This window comes from Betta splendens, chromosome 14, assembly GCF_900634795.4.
Source record: "Betta splendens chromosome 14, fBetSpl5.4, whole genome shotgun sequence".
NCBI lineage: Eukaryota > Metazoa > Chordata > Actinopteri > Anabantiformes > Osphronemidae > Betta > Betta splendens.
Window position 1 is genome coordinate 3,847,097 of NC_040894.2, and position 24,085 is coordinate 3,871,181.

A 24,085-nucleotide genomic window follows, 5' to 3' on the forward strand; every position below is an offset into this window, starting at 1 on the left:
GGGGTGGTCGGCAGAGGGGGGGGGGTGTCGGTCGGCGTCTGGAGGACGAGGTGAGCGTTAAATCAGGGCATCGGCCATTAAACGATGCAGCGGAGGGGACTCACAGATTTATTAGGAGTCGCCTTCTTCTCCTCCGCGTCCTTGTGCTCCTTCATCTCCACCGGAGACGCACTGAGCATGTGCAGATCGCAGTCTGGAGGATTAAGGTTGTGGAGAAGCGTGAGTGAGTGTTAAGAGTTTTCATAATGGACGAAGCTGAAAAACTCACCAAAGTCCTCAAAGAGAGACTCCACGAAGCTGGTGCCGTTGCCGTAAAGGCAGCTGTTCATGTACACGTCGGATCCGTTAACTGGGGGAGAGAACGGTTTGGTCGTTACGGTTCAGACGAGGTCGGACCTCAGACTAAACAACAACGCTCTCAGTCTCAACCGGGCGCTTTGGGCCGAACGAGCTGAACCCAAAGGCATCACGCTGCTCTGCTGTTGTCCCGTCGCCGACCTCAGCTCGTTATCCTCCTTAACTTCACGCTTTATCATCCTCTTACATCAATCCCTTTATCCTCTCCCACATCCTATATTCTGCCAGATAAACCAGGATCTACTGGATCGGCCTCGGGCGCCCTGGGGGCTGCTGAGCTGCGGTGGCTCTGACCTTCAGCGCGTTACTCAACTGTGCTTCGGCTGATCTCTGGTCAGACTGGTGTCAGACTGGATTACTGCGGATGCTGCTTCATTTAAGCACAGAATAAGCTTCCTGCTGACGACCTCAGACACGCTTCACACTTGGCCCCTGATTTAAAGCAGTTGATCGCGTACCTCGCTGCATGGACTCCAGGATGTTGCGCACGGACGCCATCTTGTCGGCCGTGGCCGGACTGACCGTCTCGTGGTCCAGCATCTTCAGCAGGGAGCCCAGCTCGTTCACCAGCCGCTCCGTCGCCGCTGGAGAGCGCAGAAGCACCGTGAATTTAAGCAAACGTGGCCGAAATGCTTCCGCTGTGACACCGGGCGCGTCGAATGTCAATTTAAATACACATTAGGTCATGCAGGCGAGCGGGAGCGAATCTCTCCTCCGCACCTGCTGCAACAGCTGAAGGCGCAGAATACTTTCCATCGTCACATTTCACCATGTTTATTTTGCTCCAACTCAGAACAAGTGTTGTTAGTTTCCCCCTTTCTCTTAAAAATAATTCTTCTCATGCTCCCCTCGTACATCCTGTGTGAGTCCTGCGTGTGTGTCTCTGACCTTGACATTGTTCTAAAGGCCCTGACACACTCTCGCACATCCTGCCTCAGAGCCGACAAAGAGCAGTGAGGGGGAGAGTCCGAGAGAGAAAAGGAGGCGAGGAGGAGGGGGAAGGATGCTTCCTTCCCTCAAGATAACGAAGCCAATGGAAAAGAGAGAAGCTTCAGCTGCAGTGAAGATATGTACAGACACTACAGCAGCAGATTAGTTTGCATTGTGACAGATGTTTGAGAGACACATGCAGATATCTGATGTGACAGATGTTGAATAGGAGCTTTTCTCTGTCGGTGTATTAAGAGTATAAGCTGATAGAGATTTGATTAAATGCTGAATGTTGGCTAACTTTAGGCTACAATGCTAAGCTAAGGAGAAAGTAACTCAACCAGAGCTTGAAGGTCTGAAAACTAGCACCTGCTGAGTAACGAGTTACACAATCTGCCATGTAGGAGAAACATCTGGAGGAAGAAGAGATATGTGAAAATAAAACGATATCAGAACGACGTCTCGCTCTCACACAGAGTGAAGACAGAGAGAGTGAGAGAAAAGCCCTCACTCTCCCACCAGCCTCTTCCGCCCCCCCCCCAGGCCTGGACAATACTCCATTGTCTCCACGCGGCCAAAATTAGACAGGCACAATGCTCAGCAGGACCGGAGCGCACGAAGCGATGTGAGAAACTGCAACGACGAAAACAAAACAGGAACCGAGACATGCACACAAACACGCACACAAACACGCAGCCTTAGAGGGCGTCTGCATCCGCGGCCATTCAGGATTAAAGGATATGTCTGCAGCAGCTGTGTGTGTGTGTGTGTGCGCGTGTGTGTTCGTGCGTGTGTGTGTGTGCGTGTGCGTGTGTGTTCGTGCGTGTGTGTGTGTGTGTGTGTGTGTGTGTGTCCAGTTTCTCTCTCCCAGCAGCTGTGGTTTCCTGTCTCAGCTGTTGACAGATGCTTCTCCCCACTCCGTCCTAATCTTGACTCTCTCCTCCGTCCACTTCTTGCTCCTGCTCTTCCTCACACTTTCGCCTCTGTTTCTTCCCATTCTTCCGGTCCGGTCCGGTCCGGTCCGGTCCAACATCCTCCGTCGTCCTGACTCCACTCCTCCCTCCACTTACGTTTCATAGGTGTTAGTGGTCTGTGCAGTGATTTGGGCCTGTAGGTACTGTAGCCTCCCGTCCTCCGGGACCGCGGGGCTCAGAGGCTGAGAATCAGCTGTTCTGGACGCTTGTGGGCGATCGCACTCACAGAGGGATCTTTGTGAACCCTCGACTCACACGAACGCAGGAGTGAAGCGCACGCGGCGAAGATCTGCTCCTTGAATCGCTCCTCCACCGGAGGAAAACGTTTATAATTAGAGTTAAAGTCAGGGATTGTTAATAGTCTAGTTATTGACCACAGAGCAGACGCAGATGGCGGCTCTCAGTAAACATGTTGTTCACGTTTTCACATAATTGTGCGTTTCTGAGGAAGGTCGGTCATGGGACCTGAGGCGCGTGAGTCCAATCTGAGCCCGTGTGGCTTGTTTGGCCGCAGCTCAGAAGAAAACAACCGCGTCTCGAAGCGGCGGCTGTGTTTCTGGCCGCGTGAAGACGACGGTGCGACGGGAGCAGCGGGCGACGGCCCCAGAGGCCCCTCCCTCCTCCCCCCCCCCCCCCCCCCCCCCCCCCTCCAGGGCCGCACGCCATCACCCACGCCTCAGCCATCCTCTTGTGTTTCACTCACACACGCCTCCGCCGAAAAGCTCAACGTGTAATTTGGCACTGAAATCATGTCCTTTTTAACCTCCAGAGCACGAAGCTGCTATTTTTCACCACATCAGGCGTCCCCCTCCTGCCTCCCCCACACTCCCAGAGGCCGGGATCCTCCACATTCTACATTCTTCCTCCTTCCACTCCTTTCTCCCCCCCCCCCCCAGCACCTCCTCCCCCCTCTGATCTGGTCCTGTTAACTGCTCTCCCTCTTGTTTGCCTCCTTCCATCCCGTCTCCAGACACCCGTCCTCTTCAGACGGGGGTCAGGGTTCACGTCGCGGCGGCTCCCTCCGAGACAAACGGCCGCTTCATGGATCCAGCATCCACTCATTCAAATTGTCGTGGCAACTGTGGATGGTGCGACTGTTTGCCTGGAGTCAGAAATCAGTCAGATGCTTTGAAAAGTCCCATGGGGGGGGGGGGGGGGGGTCTTCTTCACATTCTTTTAGTATCTTATCACTTTCTTCAAATACCCCAGAACACAGAACACTAATGTTTTCGAGTGTTTTATATCTGCCTTATTACATGTCATTCTGTAACAGCAGCACTGGCCCAATTTCAGAATTTAGACTTCTTCTTGCTCCTTTTTTAGGCACTGACGTCATCTATAACATGAGCACCGTTATCGTCCGTTCAGGCCGTCACCTGGTGCCACATAATGCGGCTTCCTGTTCGCAGCGCTGCAGCCTGAGGGCACGCGCACACAGGAGCCATTCAGCCGCTTCCCTTCCAGCCGCGCAGCTTCCAACGGGGCATTTCTCCGTTGGTATCACATTGCATCACTCTACCTGAGCGGGGATTCCTGCAGCATCCAGTCACAGCGCACCAACCGGCGTGACGTCACTCCCCCGTTACGCAGGACGCGCACCGGGAGCGGGACGCGCGGTTTACTCACAGCAATGAACTCATTGGGCGCAGATTAGTCATATGACAACGTTTAGACAGAAAAAGCGCACAAAGGACATTGAAACACGCGCGTGTTTCGCCACATCGGCCGTGTGGCGTCGTACCCACGTCTCCACCGCTGTCCCTATTTCTGGAGCGTCTTGTCCAACTTCTTCCACGACTGTGGTCGCTTTTTGTTCCGAAACTATGAAAACGCGTGGTAAGAATTCACTTCAACCCACCGCTTTGTCGTTTGGAGTCCATTCCTCCTGCTTCTGCCTCCCTCCAGTAACAATCCCTCAGTAGTTTAAATTAAAAGTGACGGTTACTAACGCGTGACGCGCGGTGGCCACACGCACAAACACACACACACACACACACATACACACACAGTCGGTTTCTGTCAGACTCCGAGCGGCCAACTGAGTCACAACCGGCCAACTGGTGGCTTTGACTCCATGGCCTTCGCTCCATCACCGGGACTCCGCTGGGTCCTAGTGCTGCCTCTCACACTGATCCGTTCACTGAGGTGGCAGCAACACGGAGCTGCACGCGCAGCTCCTTAGGCTTCAGTTCATAAAACCCACGCAACCAAACGCAGCAGAGGTTCCATCGTGTAGATGTGATTCCTGAAACCTCAGTCTGAAACTCATATGGACGCCTAAGCTTCTTTTCACGTTAATACCGTAACATGCATCGGTAACGTTGTGCAGACACTGCCCCCTGGTGTTTCCTTTATGCACATGCGAGGAAGACGAGGAAGATTCTGAAAGTGGTTATACAGTTAAATTAATACACAGTTAAAAAACAGTGTCTTTGTAGTTAAATGGTACTTTTTAAAAATAATTTATTAGTTTTCTAAATTCAAAAACGCCTGTACAATAAATGAAATATAGATTCTTGACTCCAGAGGTTTCACACTTATTTAATATGCACGCACACACTTCTTCTCAGCCTCCTGCATGCTTCTATTTTCATTACGTTCATAAATCTTTAATCTATAATCCTAATGGGGTTTTCTTTGTTTTAATCTTGAGGGTCCTCCTTGGACACATTCTCTCCCTGCTGGTTACTTCTCCAATCACCTCCTCTCATTTGTTTTTATCTTTAGAAGTCTCGCTATTTTTGAAAGTTGTCCATTACTGTGACATCAAGTGACAAAAGATTTGACTCATTTGAATCAAAATAGGTTAAACAAACATACCTTGTGAATTATTAAATCCTAAACTAGCATCCTGTCATTCACGTTAAACCTTAATTTAAAAATCACTTCAGTCAACTACAGTTTTCAAGTCATAGAAAAGAATTTAACACTGATATGGCTTCAAATATTAAAATCAAACACATGCCACTAATATAAAAGAAGAAAACCTTTGGTTTTCATAATGACATTATAAAAGCACTATCACTGACGTCAGCTTATTTAAATGATGTGTTTTCAGTAACCTGTCGGCCTGTTTGTCTCCCAAACGGTCTTTGCTTGTTTTGCTCAACGAAGCAGACCTTGTATGATTTAATACCGATGCTTTTGACTGCGGAGGGCCGCAGTGATGCTGACTACACACTGCCACCTGCTGGCAAGAGGCGGTGACGCAGTCCTGTCACCGTGGCCCATCCGCTGCCTGTGAGGGTCTTCATTCTGTCCTCGTTCCTTCCTCATCTCTCCGTCCTCTACTTCCCTCATTTAGGCCAATCAGCTGATGAGGACCCAAAGCAGCAGACGGCCTGATGCTCCGCTTTCAGCCAGGGTTCAGTCCTCTGGAGACCCGGTGTGTTGTTGGCAGTACACCTGCATTGAGTCAGACGGTCCCGGTCTCAAAACAAGCGAACCTGTTTCTTAAGTTCGTTCTTTTTCCACTGAGCAAGGCGGTCGAAGGCAGACATGGACATGCCAAAGACCCGGTAGAACTCCTCTGGGGACAGGTGGCGCTGGGACGACAGACGAGACGGAGACGAGTCAGGAAGAACATCCTAAGCGTCTCGTATGTACTCAGATATATTCAGATGCTACCAGATGAACCATGTTAGCTAGTGTACCACTTTACCTCCAGTCTGGCTCGGTCCACGTCACTGGGGAGACGCTGCTGCCCTCTGACTGATACCATCAAGTCTTCGTATGGGTAGATCTAATAAAGAGACAGTATTACTAATAAATCATGATCCACAGAGCAATAGTCTCCATCAGGGCTCCATAATAATCGTCTGGCAGGTTTGTGAAGAGCGTCTCACCTTGTATTCTGAAAGAAAAGAGAAGTACAGTCTCATTACTATTATTACTATTATTGCACTCTGTATGCGTGAGCAGGAACGACCAATCAGACTCTGTAAACTCTGCATAGGCAGATTCCCCGTGTGCAGCAGACTTACCTCTGATCTGCCAATTAACTGCATTACTGCTGTCATACTGGTAATAATCTGCACCCGCGCTCCCCGGCTGCAAGAACGCAACAAGAGCAGCTTAAAAGGCAGAATGGAAAAATCTATTCATCCTTAAGAGACCCACAAAGTAGAACTGGTCATATTAGTAATAAGTTCTATTCTTATTTATCACACTGGTTGCTAATCATTATTTACTGAGTCACTTGACTTCGGGGAGTCAACTGATAAGTGGGTTTCAGATAAGGGACTTTGTCACTGACTCACTGAACTTACCCTGTTGGGTCCATTCCTGCCGTAACCTGGCAACGATGCCGATTTGGCAACGTACGAGTCTGGAGGAGCACAAATCACAGACACCAGGATCATGTCAACAAATCAAAACACACCTTTTCAGCATCTGAGAGAAGACCGAATGCGGCTCTGATCCAGTGTTGTCAGATTCATCATCAGCGTGATGATGATGATGATGCCAATGAGTCACTGAAGGCACCGCTGCAGAGGAAGCAGCAGAGGGCAGTGGAGACACACCACTTCCCATTCATTCACTCCCTCACTGCCCCTTAGTCACCGTCCTTAATTCAATCTTAACGTCCTCTTTACTCCTCTTTCTCTCTTAGACTCACTTTTCCGGTCTCTGAATTGAATCAGGCAGCAGTCTCACAGTCAGGATGATGCTCTCACAGTGTAATGTAATGGTCGTATCTGCTAAATAAGGTGAGAACCCCAAGCAGCTCATTCATCCCTGGTCTCTGGTACAAACGCAGCATCACAACGGCTGCTGGTGCTCGTACGTGAGGAAACGTCCACATTCAGACACCAGCTCGGGCTGTTTTTACATTTATATTGAAGCCATAAATAGATTCAGGCCAGTGGCTCAGCTGCAGGTACAGATAAGCTGGTAAACACCGGCAACAACTACACTGGCACCTGTAACAAGAAGCGTGTGTGTGTGTGAGTCGATAACAATCCCCCACTTTACACTGTCACAGCTGAACGGCGGCGGGGAGGACGACCTGTTGCCTCCGTTCCCCCCGACACGACCCCCCAGCTCCCAGCGCTGATGAGTCACTCACCGCCGTCGCCACTGTGGAGGGACCTGGGAGCTGCGGACAGAGACAGGAAAACAGGCCACGAGGTCAGAGGCAACACTTCACTATGAAACCTACAGAGCTAAAGCTCCTACATCCCAATGCTGTGATAGCGTGTTTAATGCTATTAACACGTGCAGCAGCAAAACAGCAGGAGCAAGTTGTGAACACAACATTTAAAGGCCCTTTAAAGTTGATAGACTGCCCTCTGGGACCCGGGCAGGACTCGGATCAGCAACCCTGAGCTGCTAAAGCCCCAAATTATTCAGCAGCCAGCGCCGTTTGGTGGAGGAGGCTGAGCTCACGGGGCTTTTAGAGCTTTATCACGGAAAACAGCTGCAGAAAACAAAGTGCAGCTGGCAGCTGAACAGCGCGGGCGAGTGAGCGAGTGAGCGGGCGAGCGAGAGAGAGAGAGAGAGAGAGAGCGAGGCGCCCGGCGATTCTTGGCTCGCAACGACCGCTTTACACTGTTTTTCTGTCGCCTCGCGATGAAACAGATAAAAAAGATCAGCATTAAATATTAAATGGCTGTAACCGGGATCCTCTGTGGAACGTGAACAATCTGCGAAAGCGTCAAGTGCAGACGACGAAGCGGAAACAGCTGAGTAAGGAATAAAGAATGCAGCTGTTGTGGGACGCCTCACACAGTGTAAAAGACAAAGCAACGCACACGACCACTGTTCATAGTATATTATGTATAACCTGCTTTTTATGCCCTTTTTATAATCAAATCCCATTTTGGAATTAGCCTCCTGTCAAGAACGGACCTCTCCGGACCTGGTTAATCAGTATAATAGGAGCAGACGCCGCACTGAGCAGCTGCATTAGTCCGAGCGCTCTGGGCTCATTGTTCATTTCCCTCCTTCTCCATCCTCCTCGGACCCTGATTTACCTCCTGCCTTCGTGTCATACATCTCCTCTGAGCAGCTCCCAATTGCCTCAGCGACTCCCTCCCTCTCTTTTATATTTCACTCACTCTCTATCTCGTCCTCTCCTCCTCTCGCTCCCTGTCGCAGCCCTCTCTCTTATTCCCTTTCGACCTCCACCCGAGCACTCGCGCTGCCTTTCTCCCAGTCTCATCCTCACATGTGTAGAATACAATGAAGCGCGGGATCGATGAGGGAGTTAATATGGGAAAGGGGAAACTCCCCAGTGTGACACACTCATTCCTCCTATCAGCGACAATATTCATTCCCTTACCTCTAACCGTCAATGCAAAGCTCAATAAAAACAAATATAAATGCAAAAATAAAAGTATTTTTTGATTCTTTTGTAGCATTTGCTGCAGGTCAGAACGTGGTCTCATTGGTTTAACACGGTCCAGAGGACGTGCACCTACAGCCGTTGAGCGAGCCGTAGTCCACGCTGTTCAGCGCCTCCTTGCTGCTGCAGCGGGAGCTGCGTCCGCTGCCCCACTGATCGCCGTGGCGATGGCCCGCCTGCGCCTTCATCTCCTCCTTCAGGATCATCCTGCCGATTCCCTGAGGGGAGCGGGGCAGAGGTTAGAGAGGACCGGAGGCAGAGGAGCGCAGACGGAGCAGCAGCGGCCGGTGGAGCGGGACGGATGCATGCGCTGATAGACGTGAAGGGATAATGAAGGAGGCGATGGGAAAGGCTGATGCTTGTTACTGAGGTGAACAGAGGGATGAATGCAAAGTGAAAGGAGTTGGTAAAAAAACAGCATTTAATTACCTTCTTTATCAAATATTAACAGATGCGCTTAAAATATGAAACAGGGAAGCAGGAGACGTCTCTGTTCTTACCCTGTTTATGTTGTGGTTCCATCCCTCCTCCTCTCCTCCTGATGAAAACCTCCTGGCTCTGGAGACTGGAGACAGAGCAGCCAGGAAAGACGTCAGAGGAGCTGGGTTTCAGCTTGGACCGACAAGCGGAGGAATTCTGATGCCCAGAGGCGTCGGCGCCGTACCTTTAGGAGAGCCCGCGTACGGGTAGAAGTTGGAGTCGGTGCGATAGATGCTGTTACAGACGGACGTGGACCGGTGGCTGGAGTTGATGAGGTTCTCGTTGGTCTTACTCTGACGGGCGGCTGGAGAGAGGTCTGACAGAGACGACGGGGGAAATGGAGAAACACAAATGAAGTTCCTCTCACTGAAGACACTCAACACTTGATTTGGGTTGAAAGTACATTTTCCAGCTGCAAATTTAAGTTGGAAATGAAATGAGACAATGAGCAATAGGAGAGTGATGGAGGAACGCTGAGTTCTGGGTTCTCTCTCTCTCTCTCTCTCTCTCGCACAGCAGGAGGGTGGATGCATCAAAAACAAGCGAGTGGAACCAAAAGCAGGTCAGAGAATATGTGATGGGTCCGATGCACAGCTTCCACTGAGGCTGTGAAGTGTGAAACATGGTACGAGGCACAGGAGGAACACGTTTGACTGGACGAGCAGCAGATGGGTTTTCAGTGTAAGCTTTTTAGATCAGGAGTGGTCTAAAGTAAAGGTCATATGTCGTCATCATTCATACCAAGCGCTCTAAACTAAAAGTGTTTGAGGTGCATCTTTAAAACAGTCCCACAGAAAAAGTCAGGGGTTCGTCAGCAGTTTGTGGCCACGCGGCGCGGGTGCTTGTGAGGAGCTGTAACTCTGCCTGACGCGCTGATGGACCCACGCACTGGAAGCGTTCGGCGCCGCTCCTCTCAGATCTACACATGAACCTGCGTCTGCTGAAGCGCTTCACAGTTCAGGCCCCAACTCTGCCCGTGTGGACTGGGTGCTCCAGCGTGTCAGGGTCAGGCCCAGTCAGCGTCATTCCACTCTAATGACTGCAGCTGCTGGAGTCTGTCGTTTCTAATTATCAGTTGCTTTTGATTATCACAATAGTTGGACTGTAATTTTTATGCTGACCGTTTGCGTCACGCTACATTTTCAGAGAGAGACTCCAGAAATGCTGGACAATCTCCGTCTTTATCCTCGCTCGGATTTCCCGGTGGCACTCGACACACTCTGCAATCAAACGAGCTTGTCGAGGAAATTGCTTCCCGTTCCTTTGAATGCGTCCCATCGATGGAGACGGTGGAGAGGAGAATGAATGTCAGAAGCACCAGATGTTCAGGCCAATTCAGAATCAGCTGACACTGAACTGGCTGGAACTGCTCACCTTGCCTTTTGTAGATGGGAGGTTTTCTGTAGATGTTGGTCTCCTCAGAAGCTGTGAACAGAAACAAAAAGCCTGTTAGTGCTGGAACAGAAGGACACAGAGGAAATTAGAGCAACCTAGATTCTTTTATGGATCACATCCACCAAACGACGGTGAGCTGCACAGGCTTCTTCCCCATAAATCTGACAGCACAGACAATAAACTGCGATTGCGAAGGCGGAGCTGTGCTTCCCGACCACCTGACGGACGTGCAGCGGATTAATGGATTCACAGGCTTCAGGAGGAAAGAGCAGCAGATGGCGGTGAGTGAGGAAGAGGAGGAGAGAAAAGGGAAAGACGCACGCGCGAAGAGGGAGCAACCTGGAAATGGCCGAGCCTCGAGGCACCTTCACCTCCACGAGGTGAGGTTTTCTGCAAATACAAACCGATACTTCCACACACGACGCCGAGCGTGCGACCGATCCCTATAAACTGGAGGGTCGACTCCCAGGAGCATCGCTGCTAAATGTATACGCAGGCGCGATACTGCAAAGCACTTTGGATAAAAGCATCCACCAAATACATTTTGCTCAGTGTTGGGAAAAAAAAGGAGCCACAGGAGGAACTGGTGAGAAATGAGTGAAGGAAGGCGGGAGGGGGGTGATGGAGGGGAACCAAGGGCCCAGCTTGGAAGGAAGAGTAAAGGCTTTTTAAAGTGGAGTGAACACAGACAGAGTCAAACATTCAGCAGGGAGGCATTAACATGATGAAGTGGGCGCTGATCGAATGTTTAAATGAAATGAACCGCTGTTCAGCCGAAGCGCTCATACGTTATTCAGAAGCTCCGGATCAGTGATAGATTAGTCCGGCTGCTCGCGGTGGGAGGCTGGAGTCAGGCGGTGGGTTAGGGTCTCACTAGCGGTGGGTTAGGGTCTCACTAGCGGTGGGTTAGGGTCTCACTAGCGGTGGGTTAGGGTCTCACTAGCGGTGGGGTAGGGTCTCACTCGGGTTAGGGTCTCACTAGCGGTTGGGTTAGGGTCTCACTAGCTGTTGGTTAGGGTCTCACTAGCAGTGGGTTAGGGTCTCACTAGCTGTTGGTTAGGGTCTCACTAGCAGTGGGTTAGGGTCTCACTAGCAGTGGGTTAGGGTCTCACTAGCAGTGGGTTAGGGTCTCACTGGTTCAACTAAGTCGCCACTCATTCCGGTGACATCTATGTTAGTGAGGGGTCAGAGCCATGGATGACGACCTACCTGGCACATGGAAATGCCTGAGGGCTGGGGAGGTGGTGCTGGTGGGCGTGGCACACCTGGGTTCTGGCTGACTGTAATAGGGTGAACTCCTGCCACTTTCACTTCCTGGAGTGAGCGCAGCCAATCACAGTGAGAGAAACCAAAGCATCGGCCATGAGGCGTTCCCCAGAACAAAGACAGACTTGTGTGTGTGCTGTGGTCCACGTATTGGACCAGTGTGTGTGTGTGTGTGTGTGTGTGTGTGTGTGTGTGTGTGTGTGTGTGTGTGTGTGTGACCATTACCAGGGAGGTAATAATGCAGCGGGGAGCCTCTGTGGCGACTGTGTGCAGGGGAGTCAGTGAAGGTGGAGCTGGAGGAGCGCCTCGTCCTCAGATCTATGCCGTCCAGTAGATCCTGAAGAGAGAGAGAGAGAGAGAGAGAGAGAGAGAGAGAGAGAGAGAGAGAGAGAGACCACTTGCATTTACAAATGCAATAAATCTGACTACAAGGCTCCTTCCAGAACTCAATTTTAATTACGCTGAGAGCAGCGTAATATTCTATATTGTGTACTGATAATAGCATTAGCTTTAGCCTGTTTGCTTAAATCAAACTGACATTTCCTGAAAATTCATTATACACTGTCCTATAGGTTGATTAGATGTTACTATAAAAGAAGACTGAGAAGTTTTTTTTTTTAAGCTTAAGCTGAAAATGATATCATTTAGCGCATTGTCCAGACAAAGGGAGCCGTGACGCGCGGCGCGGTGTGCTAACGAACATGACAGATTTAGACGTGTGAAATTATCCCACTGGAGCGAGCGCTGGACAAAGGCTTTCTGTAAAGATGCAGAAGGTGAGACGAGGTCGAGGATGCGCCTGCACGTGATTTGGCAACACACGGTGTCTGAATAGATGCGGCTGAAACGCTTCCATTTATTTTGACAGTGATGAATAAAGTATTTAATGTGGAGTTGCCAGGTCTGGCTCACGGCCAGTTCCTTCAGCTCAGCATAAACGCAGATCCCTGCACTGCACTGATTTATGAGGTGCTACTATATTTACTCTACTGTCTCTGGAAGACACCCTCACATTAAACTGTCCCTTGATCTCTGCATTATATCAAAACAAGGCAATCATGTTCTTTCATCATGTCACAGTAGAACCTGCTGCTCTGGACTCAAGTGTTGAGTGAAGTACGTACGTTAGAGAACGGTGAAGAGGAGCCCAGCGACTGGATAGAGAAAAACAAAAGGAGGTTAGATTCACTGTTATCTACTGTAATTTTGTGGCAGACTTCACTAGTGCCGATGCTTTTATTACTGGTTGTGTGTGCGTGTGTGTGTGTCTGTGTTCACCTGTCTGCAGCTGATTCGCTCCAGGTTGTCGTCCGACAGGTGAGCGTGTGCGCGGTCGGCCTGATAAGGGATGATGTCTGGACGCTGGATGTCATATATTGCTTTGACCCTGGGCAGCGCTGCCAGCTGCTTGTAGTGCAAGACGTCCCCGTCAGCCTTAGACTGGGGGAGAGAGAGAGAGAGAGAGAGAGAGAGAGAGAGAGAGAGAGAGAGAGAGTAAATGGAAACTGGGACATAAATAGAAATGAAGAAAGAAAAACAAACATGAAACAGGAGGATGAAATTCATACAAACAGAAAGGAGCTGGTGCTGCTAAACATGAGCTTCTAAGAAAAAATAACTATGAGTTAGCTGTTATTATTATTATTATTATTATTATTATTATTATTATTATTATTATTATTATTATTATTATTATTATTATTATTATTATTATTATTATTATTATTATCATTATAGTGAGTGAGGTTGCAACAGCTTGTAAGAAGGTCTGTGCTTCTGTTTCCTTCATTTCTATTTGACTGAGGCCTCCGACAGTCACAGCTACAGGCAGAACCGCAGCGAAGTCGGGTTCACACCGGTCACCCACACAGATGAGTCGACGGGGAGAGCCCAGGAGGGGGGAGGAGCCTGGCGGGGAGACGGACGCCGTCTCGGAGGTGCGTCTCAGCTGGCGGGACAAACGTAAAGAGCAAAGTCCAGCTACAGTCAGTAAATGTGGAATGGAATGAAACCACTGCATTTCTACCTGACAATATTCAGACCTGGCAGCTAGAAGATAAAAATGCTTTAGATTTAAAAACTGTTTACTGACAGATTTATATAACAAAACTCAACTTATCTGAGGAAAGGTTTGGACTCTGTTTCTCTGCGTGTCTTAAAATGCAGCAGAGACAAATAGAGACAGGGGGTCGGGGGGTGGGAGTATTCTGAGCACTGCTCACCCTCAGCTTTCTCTCCAGCCGCGCCGCTTCTTTACACATGGGGTGCCAAACTTCTGATCCTGCAACATCACACACACGCACACAAACGCAATTTTAGCTCAGCTTCTCCTGTTTATTGTGTGTGGGCAGCAGCCGGTTTTATGGAGCCTGTGAAGACGAGATCAGCCTTTCTCAAGTGCCTGAGCATCAATCAACGGCACACACACACACACACACACACACACACACACACACACACACACACACACACACACACACACACACACACACACACACACACACACACACACACTGCGTGGAGGCGGTTTGTGTTCAGCCACAGACAATGGTTCTGCTCTCACAGATACAACGCGTACAAAGGAAACAAGGAGGAGAGGAACCAACCTTTTACTGTACGTCCTGTTCATAACAATAAACCACTAATGTCAGGATGTTTATGTGTCTGAGAACAGTAATGATGATAATGCATCCGTTCCGAGGACAAACACACACTGTGACTGCGTATCTGCTCTGAGGCCTCAGGCAACGCTGGACAATCCAATCTGAATGGGCTCAGCTGATCATCTGTCCAATACACGGCCGCTGTCATAAATCTGACCCGCAAACCCGCAAACAAGCGCGCACACACACACACACACACACACACACACACACACACACACACACACACACACACACACACACACACGGATCAATAGTGTCTACAGGAAGCGTGGGTGGTGATTCAGCACACCCCCGTCCCGCCCACGCTTCTCTGCTGAACAGATGAACGGCCTTGGACCTGAGATGCTTCATCTCCTGGATGAGAAGAAAAGGAATTCAATCCACAACACTGCTGTGCATCACAGCGGACGAGCTGAGCTGCCTGTAATTAGCCACGAGACACAGACTCCTTCCTGACGCCTGTTTACATTTATTATTCTCCCCTGTGAATATGCAAAAGCGCAGCAAGCGAGCTGGACTTCTTATCATGAGCAGTGATAGTCAAAGAGAAGGGATGAAGGCAGCCAGTGTGTAAATCTAAAAAAAAAAGATCACATTTGTGCTTATGCTATTTGAAATTCTAATTGTACTGCATGAAGCAGCAGAAATTCAAATGGCCTCAAGGCATTTTTGCCTTTTGCTGAATCGTGCTGCCACGAAATTCTGTATAAATACCAGCGTGTTATCGCTCAGATATGAGTAAGTTGTTTGCAAACGTTTGATTCTGCTGATACACAATCATCTGTTTCCACTGTTTCGTTCAATATATTGACTTTTAGAGCAGATACTGAGCCGAAGCATCTGTGAAGCGTCGGTTCAACGCAAGCACACACACGCACACGCACACACACACACACACACACACACACACACACACACACACACACACACACACACACACACACACACACACACACCACTTCTCATTCCAGACATGGATCGTGAGATTGATTACAAAGGTGTGTGTCCACGTGTACATTCTTGGGAGTGTGTCGTAATTGAGCGACTGCTCGGAGCCTCCTTCATGTCTGAAGTCATCGGAAGGAGGACACGTATGTACGCTCACACACGTTGATGAGCGACCAAACAAACACACATGAAGAGCACAGGTATGGGTGAACACGCACATGCAGACACACAGTGTAGTTTTACTGGTGGCAGAGCAGGAGAGCAGCAGAATGTCAATGAGGTGAGACGGGATGTGTCACGCTGAGCGGACGCCACACGTTACAGTTACAGTAGAACCGCTCAGTTTGCAGGTGGACCCTGATGTTTACGGAACGAGGCTGACTCCATGCACCTCCCACTAAGGGAGGCTCCACTCATTATATTTGGCTTCAAAATTCATGCTAATCATTACTTTGCATATTTTACTGTTGTTGGACAAGTTTCTGAGCTGACACACACACACACACACACACACACACACACACACACACCATCTGGGCGCTGGCAGGGAGCAGCTCATTCAATACGCGTCTATTTTTGCGCCCGTTAGCGTCTTTGTGAGGCCGCAGACACAGAAACACGGCAAAGCGGAGCGCTCCCGTCTCACCCGTGAGGTACATCTCTTCTCCTTCCAGGAACATCATCTGACAGCGGGCACACCTGGCACAGCTGGGGTGGTAGTGCTTCCCTCCAGCCTGTGGAAGCGACAGGACAGGACGGAGATCAGGAACGCAGATAAAAATACAGCGGGAACACGCACGCAAAGCAGATGGCGCCGATGAGGAAATGGGAAGAGAACGGTGATAAGAAACAGACAGGAGACAACGAGGGATGAAAAACAGGGAGAGGCAGGAATAATCGCTTTGGAGACAGGAGCTTCTCACCGCCGTTTACACACACACGGCTCACCTCCAGCACGCTTCCGCTGATGAAGCCCTTGCAGCTCTCACACCGGATCCCGAACTGAGCGTGGTAGTCGCTCTCGCAGTACGGCGCCCCGTCCCTGCCGGACACACACAGTTAGAGGCGGCTGCAGAGCGGCGGCCGTGCGCCGTCGCGGGCCGAGGCACCTACTTGCTGATGTACTCGCCGGTGAGCGCGCAGCCGCACGTCCGGCATTTAAAGCAGGTGACGTGCCACTGCCTCCCCAGAGCCAGCAGGGACTGGCCCTGCTTGATCTCTGCCCCGCAGCCGGCGCAGTCTGGAGGAGAGAGGGGAGGAAGCACACGCACATGAGCCCAGCTTCCACTTTAGTCCCTGTCCTTGCTCTCCCTTCGCCCCCGCGCCTCCTGCAGAGGCGTTAGCAGATGGAGCTGGTGGAACCAGGTTACACCGCTACCTGGAGCGGCTCTGCCCATCTGTGTGGGCACGTGCGCCACGGCAGCTGCTGGGAAGTTTCACCCGTGTGACCCTTCAGGAGACAAACTCCTTCCTCACGCTGGGATTCATCTTTACAAGAGCGATGAGAAATAAACGCACCGCGCGTTTCAGTGGGTTCAGTTAAAGCGGCTTCCCTTTGTGCAGCTTGGTGTGGAGGTGGTGAGTGTGCGGTTCTTACAGCTCGGCCCGTGGACCTTGACGGGCTTGTCGCTGCTCAGAGACTGGGAGCACTGCTGACACACACACTTCTTCCCACAGAAGGTCACCCTGTCGCCGATCGGGAACGGACTCCTGAGAACACGCACAAAGAACAAAAAGCATTCAGCGAAGCCGCTGCGACACCGCAGACTGTGATCGTAGCTGCATAGAAAGGGTCCGTTTGCCTAAATAACAGAGAACGGTGTCAGAACAGAAGCGCCTCGCTACCAGCTGCAGCTTCAACATGACCATAACTGTGAATGTGCTTCAGCGAAACAGTGACAGGAAAACAAACTGGAGGTCTGGAGACGTGATTGACTGCATCTGCGTAGTAAAACCTGATGATCTGCCTCCGTAGCTCGTCTACTGTGATAAGCTGTGTCAGAAATACTTGAACAGAGTATTCATATATTTCATTGAGCTAAAGTTGTTCAATGTGTTGTTTTCATAACTGGCCTCTGCTCTTGTGTCGTTCCTTCAGTCCGCAAGCAATTTAATCAACATTTAACGGTTCCTGGAGGCACCAACTATATTGGTTCCTGTTGCATATTCAAACGTGAAATCATTTCATGGATTTCATTTCCACTTTATGGACCAGAACTCCCAGTGTGCTGATCGCCAGCGGGGCTCCTGAGGACACAGGATGCTACTATCGCCGCTCCCAAGTCAGTTTTAGCGCACTGCATTTTCAGATTTCTAGCGTGAGCTGCTCATTTGCAGCCGAGCGAGCAGCGGACCCGCAGGTCCCGCTCACAACACACACGCGGGCCTGGTGCCGACCTGCAGATGCTGCAGACGAAGCAGCGCGGGTGATACGTCCTCCCCAGGGCGGAAACCACCTCTCCGGTGATGTACTGCTCACAGCTGTCACACTGGGTCCCATAGAGGCGCTGGAAGTCCTCCGTACAGATGTACTCACCAGAGTGGTGGAAGAAGCCCGAGTGCACCAAGTCACAGCCACACACTAAACAGGCGGAGAGAAGACTTCATTCACTGGACACACACCAAACACAGGTTGTTATGAACACGTGGAGGACGTTTGTCACCTCTGCATGTGTCTAAGTACAGATTACAGCTTCTGTGACCACACGTACACACATGAATAATAAAGGCGGGTCCTTGTGGCTGCAGAGCTGCGTGATCGATGCATGTTCGGCCGCGCGCGGATTCGCGCTCTCCGTGCGCTGACAGCATGATGCATGGCTTTCATTTAGCAGATTCAAAGTCTTCCAAGCAAATGATTGCCTCTGGTCCAGCTGTGCTGAGGGTGAGGAGGCCTCAGCTCGGCCCGGCGCGGAGAAAGTTGGCTGAACAATGATTTCCTCCAGTTGAGTGGATCTTCCTGAGCAGCAGAATGTTGGTCGACTACATGGAAGGCTGTCAATAACTTCACTGGAGCTGTCACCGTCTGTAACATGTAACTTCCACTGCATTTTGTAATGAACATTTTATAATAAGTGCTACATAAAAAATGATCAATCCAGTGTATTATGATTATGGTTCTCATAAACTGCACCGGCGCTGCAGTCCTCGGAGCGGTACCACGCTACAACCTGCAGCGTGCGCTGTAAATCAGGCATCTGAGAGGCGGCCAACGGATTAAGATTTCTGTCAGTTCGCTGAATGTCTGGTCTCTAATTAGGCTAATGGCCTTAAACCCAGTGGAGTGAATGGATCTCCTTTAATCCGAGCACATGAAGAGTCTCAGACAGGGAGGGAGATATATAATGTTGAGCAACGCCAGCAGTCTATTAGAGCGGAGCCAAAGCCACGGCGGCGGAACAAGAGTGACTTGACTTTATTATAATAAAAACTGGACAATCAAAGCAGTCATTTAATTCCTGCGTATTCTCCCCTCGTTTCTCTCTTCTTCTTCTCTTTTCCAGGTCCTCAGGCTTTTCAGAACAATAAATAAAATTAAAAGCTGTTGGGGAGTGTTTGAAGGTTTCTTGCTGGAGCGGAGCACAAAAACCTTAAAGGTGGAATGTTAAGGATGCAAAAAGAAAATAAGGTCCAAATAAATAAACAAAAGTCAAATTAAAAAATAAAGCCCTTCTTCCTTTTATGCCGGTCTCTCCTCCTCCTTCGCGCTGCTCCATCAGCTTTATTTTCCTCCAGCCTGCTACTTGTCCTCCTTTCTGCCCATCAGGGGGCAGGTTCAGCTGCAGTTCAGCTGCGATGCTGAAGTATTTGAATACTTTGCTACTACATGTGTTGACAGTGGTTTGCAGCCTATTCTCCTGAAGTGCTCGAGAACTGGACACATTTGCATTCACAATAAGCACACGCTCCCACAACTGGAGGAAAGACGGCACATAATGCGTGTTTGCGGCCACTGGTTGGAGCAAAGGGTCGAGGGAACGAAACAAGTGTGATATAAAATAATTGAACAGAACAAACCAGAAGGTCTGTCTCAGCTTTTTGATACAAATACTAACAAACATCCACTGTGGAAACGCTTGTGCGCAGCTGAGCTGATACACTGTGGTGGCTAACGCTTCACACTGTGTCCTTGAAGTCTGTTCTGAAGAAAGGACCAGGCCAAGCGTGACTGTCTGTGCTGCTCAGCATACGAGAACACTGATTAAATACACGTCTCCAGGTACGTTTTCTCTCCCAAACACAGTCTGGGGTTCACAGTTACTGTGGTCTGCTTTAAACCCTGATGCACCTGCAGAGTGCAATCCATCCAAATAAAAACAGAATAATCCCAGGACTGTGGGATTAAAACTGTGCAATTGACTGTTTGAAGACAAAAAAAAACAATGAAAACTTCTCTACAAAACGAAACGCTGTAAGGTCAAAGACGACGCACCTCACTCAATTCTCTGGTGAAAAACGCAGACAGAAGAAAAGGGGGTTGGACTATTTCAGACACGATGCTGAGACAAGACTTCAGAGGAGCGAGTAGAAAGGCGGGATGGGAGCCAGGGGACACATTGGTGGAAGTCGGATTGAGGGAAAGCATACGGATGTGAGGAGAAAGGGAAGCAGCGAAGGGATGAGGACGGAGATGAAGTCAAGAGATGGGGGGGGGGGGCGTGAACGGGATATTGATCTGTCCGTGCAGCACACGTTAGCCGTCCTGTCACTGTCTCCCTTCATCCATTTGCATCACCAACATGAACCACTGAATTATAGAAAAGGGAAAGTCTAACCAGCAAAGAGCCAAATACAGGAGCGTGCGTTCAGGTCTCTCCTTCCTCTGTTTTAGGCCTCTCCTGCTGTTAAATCCTGAAAACCCAAACGGACCGGAGACTTTCACAGCTCCGAACAAAGCAGGCGAGACGCGGGGGCGACAGAGACGGAGACGCGCCGAGAGGAGGAGATAATGAGCGCAGGATGCACGCGTGTGCTAAAAGCTGATGATCTGATCCCCGTCCAGTCCAGGTTTCCTCAGCCCACGGTCCATTAGCTCAGAGTCATTAAGCTTACTCTGCAACAACAACTGCCCATAAGAATAAAGAGGCCACTTTGATATCAGAGGCTGCGTGTCCCTCACTGGATGCATTCAGGGTCCCAGTCTGCTGTGGGGCTGCGTGGGTCTGGGCCGGTCTGAGGAGGTGCGTTCAGGGTCCCAGTCTGCTGTGGGGCTGCGTGGGTCTGGGCCGGTCTGAGGAGGTGCGTTCAGGGTCCCAGTCTGCTGTGGGGCTGCGTGGGTCTGGGCCGGTCTGAGGAGGTGCGTTCAGGGTCCCAGTCTGCTGTGGGGCTGCGTGGGTCTGGGCCGGTCTGAGGAGGTGCATTCAGGGTCCTAGTCTGCTGTGGGGCTGCGTGGTTTTGGGCCGGTCTGAGGAGGTGAGCAGGTCGGTGCCTGAGAACCTGCTGACGCCTGCTAAGCTAGCTGCTGACTCCGGGGCTCCAGCATCTGCGCGTGCAGCGGTAACAGGGTCGGGAGCGGAGCGGTTACCGACGGTAACGGAGGGAGGAGACGCTGCAGCTGAGTGTGCGTCGATGTGTCTGCTTGTTGTGTGTTCGTATACATATAAATGACTGTACAGATGCTTCTGTGACTGAAGGTCCACCTGCTGTTAAAGCCACGGTTCAGTTCTGTATCAGTGGAGACAGAAGCTACGACTGATTCCATTGTCCTGGTTCCTCCTGGTCTGAGTGCTGGTAATTATTTAATATTTAATTATGATAAGTGTAACTGATGTGGGTGGAACCGACCTTTGGGAACCTGTGCGTCGGCACAAGGAGGAAACGTGAGTGTTTTTTTACCTTGGCAGGTGAAGCACTGCACGTGGAAGTGTGTGCTCTTGACTCGGACCACCTCCCCTCGACAAACCAGGCCGCAGCGCTCACAGGCGATGTTTGAGGCCCCGCGGCCGCACACAGCGGGGCTGCTGTTGTTGTTGTCGGCGAACACACCGGGCGGGAACTGAACAGCTGGGAGGAGAAGAGCAGGCGAGACGATCAGCCTCCTGTCCAGCGGCCGTTAAACACAGGCTTCGACATGGCTCTTAAACACATGGAAAAGAAATTCTAGCCGAACCCGGTAGGTTCGTATCTCACGTCCTGCAGACGCTCCGTTGAAGGTTCACATAAAGTGAAGGTTTAGTGACTGACTCAGTACCTGGCTGTGGCTCCTGGGCAGCTTCTGCTGCACAGATTAGCAGGATTTACAACATTTCCTGATAAGAGAGGGGCTTAAAGTCAGAGCAGAGCGGACAAAAGACACAAGCTGACATTTCTACATGCTAAGTATCATTTTTGATTAATGCAGCAGGAAAACTGTTTATTGTATGCCCCAATTATCTGAATATTAACTCTTAATACTTAATAATACTTAATGCTCAACTGCTCTTAGTGAAACAAGTCATCTCTTAACACTGTCTGAAGCACACACACACACACACACACACACACACACACACACACACACACACACACACACACACACACACACACACACACACACACACACACACACTGCTTTGTTTCTCTCTCCTAGTTTTCTCATAGTAGCAAATGAGTAGATTTTATTGAATGACTGGCAGATGATTCTATTTTGATGCTGCAACAGTTGGTTTTCCTCAAACACTGACGTGAGCAACTAACTCTGCTGCGTTCGGCTCAATCACATTACACCTAATGCTGAAGCGTATTATGCAATCGCAGCAAACACAACATGCCGGCAGGTTAAGCTGCTGACAGCGGGAAGAGACAGGGACGATTTGTGGATCTACAAATGTTTCCAGGAAGAAAAAAAATTAAACTGGGACAAAAATGTTTCCCAGCAAATTGTATCATCAGCGTGTGTGTGTGTGTGTGTGTGTGTGTGTGTGTGTGTGTGCACAGAAGCTGGCACGGGTTCTATAGCCAGATGGCAGCACAAGGAGTAGAACCACAAACATGGAGAGATCTGAGCCACCTGCGTGTGTGTGTGTGTGTGTGTGTGTGTGTGTGTGCGTGTGTGTGTGTGTGTGTGTGTGTGTGTGTGCATCGTGTTGAGCTGTGTGGTCTACTTTAAGGAGCTGATGCACCTTTATGATGCATGTGTGTCTCTGAACACAGTTGTCACTAACTCTCCTCATGCGTCATGATGTTGTTAAAACCTAAGTCCACTTTATGTTTCTCATTAATTTTAATTATCACTCTAATGACCTTTGACCTTGTTCTTTGCACAATTTTCCACTCAGCCAAAAATACATAATCCTCCATGTGTTTCTAGGGTGACAGGCATTGTGCTGCACAGCCACTCGGTCCTTCAGTTTCACTAAATAAATTTGGGATTTAGAGGTTTCACGTTAATAAAAAACCTGCTTCGTGTGGTCCTATCTTTAGATGTAGGAGCCTTTTCATGCGCCCTCCTCCAGATCTTCCGAGGAGACCAGCGGGCTGCTTCTCTCCCCCAGATGTCCCAGTAGCTGCCACAAGCCTTTACCAAATGCTGATGGTGAAAACGCCTGATCTTTAAATCTTGGAGGGATTTCGGGGGAGAATCAGGAGAACAGAACCCTCCATCAGTCACCGTTAGCACGACTGACTGGAGGAGCTGAGGATGATGCTACTGATGAACGTGCAGCTACTGTACCAATAACCTTGCTGGATCAATACCCACAGAAAAGGCTCGTTTAAGTCACCTCCCAGGACGCTAAGCTACAGACCAGGCAGACCCCCCCCCCCCCCTCCCTGCACGTGTTCAGCTTAAACCACTACACAAACTGTCACTTACTCGTCTGTGGCGCATTCACACGTTCAGCGCGTTACTTACCGTTCGTGGGTCCGCTCATTGTGTGACGACGCTGGAACGGTCGCCCTTCGGTGACTGTGAGTGTCCGGCGTCAGACCTGAGCTGCTGTCAACTCCACGCCGGTGTGCTTTAAACCCGTCTGCCTCCCCCCCGCTCCCCCCCCGCTCCCCCCGCCAGGCGGATTACGCAGCCTGCGCCGCCTCGCGTTTCGCTCCACCTTGCGTAAAAGCAGTTGGCCGGAGACTTACAGCCGCGCTCCGCGCCTCCCCGCGTCTCCAGCCCGTGCCTCTCCCGCCCATCAAGCCCCGGCCGTCCTCCGGTCCGATGCGGAGGCGTCCATCCTCCCCGAGCAGCCGGTGCGCTCCCGCGGACGCCCGCGCTCCCGTGCGCTCCGGTGCGAAGGCTGAGGCGCTGCGCGGTGGGTTTCTGGGAGGTTTCTCAGCCCTGGAGTCACCGGGCGCAGGGAGAGAGCGCCGACCAGCGTCGGCACTAACTGCTGCATCTTCAAGATATTATCTGGACTCTGCGGAGGTTAATTCCCATGAAGGCCACCAGAAAATGCTGTCATTTGGTCCTTTGTGGCAGCTGCGTAATATTCCTAATTGAATCAGGCAAAGTGTGTCAGCTGTTCTCACTAGTCAATTAACGGCGGCCGCGTTTTATCTCTCATTGTGTCCCTACGTTGAACTGAAAATTTAGTTTAGATCATTCAGCTTAATCATCAGAACAGATGTATGTATTCATTCTATCCAAGGGGGAACCTCAGCTGTAGCTGCAAAGAGAGACCAGGAGGTGGCGCTGTTCATTTACGCAATGCTCCTGGAAGCAGTTTATGGACGAGTCTGTGCAGCAATTTTATATTTTGAAGTAAGATAATAAAGGCTGGGCTGAATTAGCTGAAGTAGTTGTTAGT

General features: G+C 50.3%; 2 protein-coding genes across 11 annotated transcripts in view; both read right to left on the bottom strand.

Moving 5' to 3' along the window:
• Nucleotides 1-4,315, bottom strand: part of afap1l1b (actin filament associated protein 1-like 1b) — a 9,621-nt gene extending 5,306 nt beyond the window's left edge. Inside the window, exons 1-5 of one of the 2 annotated variants that reach the window (XM_029173075.3) lie at nucleotides 4,120-4,315; nucleotides 816-941; nucleotides 269-349; nucleotides 105-193; nucleotides 1-38 (exon numbers count right to left, since the gene is read on the bottom strand). The exon at nucleotides 1-38 is cut by the window's left edge and continues 80 nt beyond it. In XM_029173075.3, the coding sequence (XP_029028908.1) occupies nucleotides 1-38; nucleotides 105-193; nucleotides 269-349; nucleotides 816-941; nucleotides 4,120-4,141 (356 nt within the window). In that variant the 5' untranslated portion in view covers nucleotides 4,142-4,315. Of the gene's footprint in view, nucleotides 39-104; nucleotides 194-268; nucleotides 350-815; nucleotides 942-1,759; nucleotides 2,871-4,119 lie in introns of those variants that run through there. The other variant, XM_041073630.2, reaches the window with a different exon arrangement.
• Nucleotides 4,316-4,707: 392 nt separating this feature from the next.
• On the bottom strand, nucleotides 4,708-23,357 carry LOC114869154 (actin-binding LIM protein 3-like). 9 transcript variants are annotated; one of them, XM_029173076.3, is made up of 23 exons: nucleotides 23,194-23,356; nucleotides 21,198-21,365; nucleotides 17,760-17,943; nucleotides 16,960-17,072; nucleotides 16,476-16,602; nucleotides 16,311-16,404; nucleotides 16,009-16,096; nucleotides 13,971-14,029; nucleotides 13,616-13,696; nucleotides 13,027-13,188; nucleotides 12,873-12,902; nucleotides 11,974-12,085; nucleotides 11,692-11,796; nucleotides 10,462-10,512; nucleotides 9,272-9,403; nucleotides 9,108-9,172; nucleotides 8,684-8,825; nucleotides 7,330-7,359; nucleotides 6,530-6,588; nucleotides 6,245-6,311; nucleotides 6,107-6,114; nucleotides 5,923-6,003; nucleotides 4,708-5,806 (listed from the first exon to the last, which is right to left on the bottom strand). In XM_029173076.3, exons 1-23 carry the CDS (start codon nucleotides 23,210-23,212, stop codon nucleotides 5,693-5,695), a joined length of 2,091 nt encoding a protein of 696 aa, XP_029028909.1. In that variant the 5' UTR covers nucleotides 23,213-23,356; the 3' UTR covers nucleotides 4,708-5,692. The 9 variants fall into 9 exon arrangements, 4 of the variants coding, with proteins under 4 accessions (XP_029028909.1, XP_029028912.1, XP_055370564.1 ...); XR_003788116.3 differs by having other exon boundaries at nucleotides 5,923-6,311; XM_029173079.3 differs by lacking the exon at nucleotides 4,708-5,806 and having other exon boundaries at nucleotides 5,977-6,114; nucleotides 8,680-8,825; nucleotides 23,194-23,357.
• Between the last annotated feature and the right edge of the window lie 728 nt (nucleotides 23,358-24,085).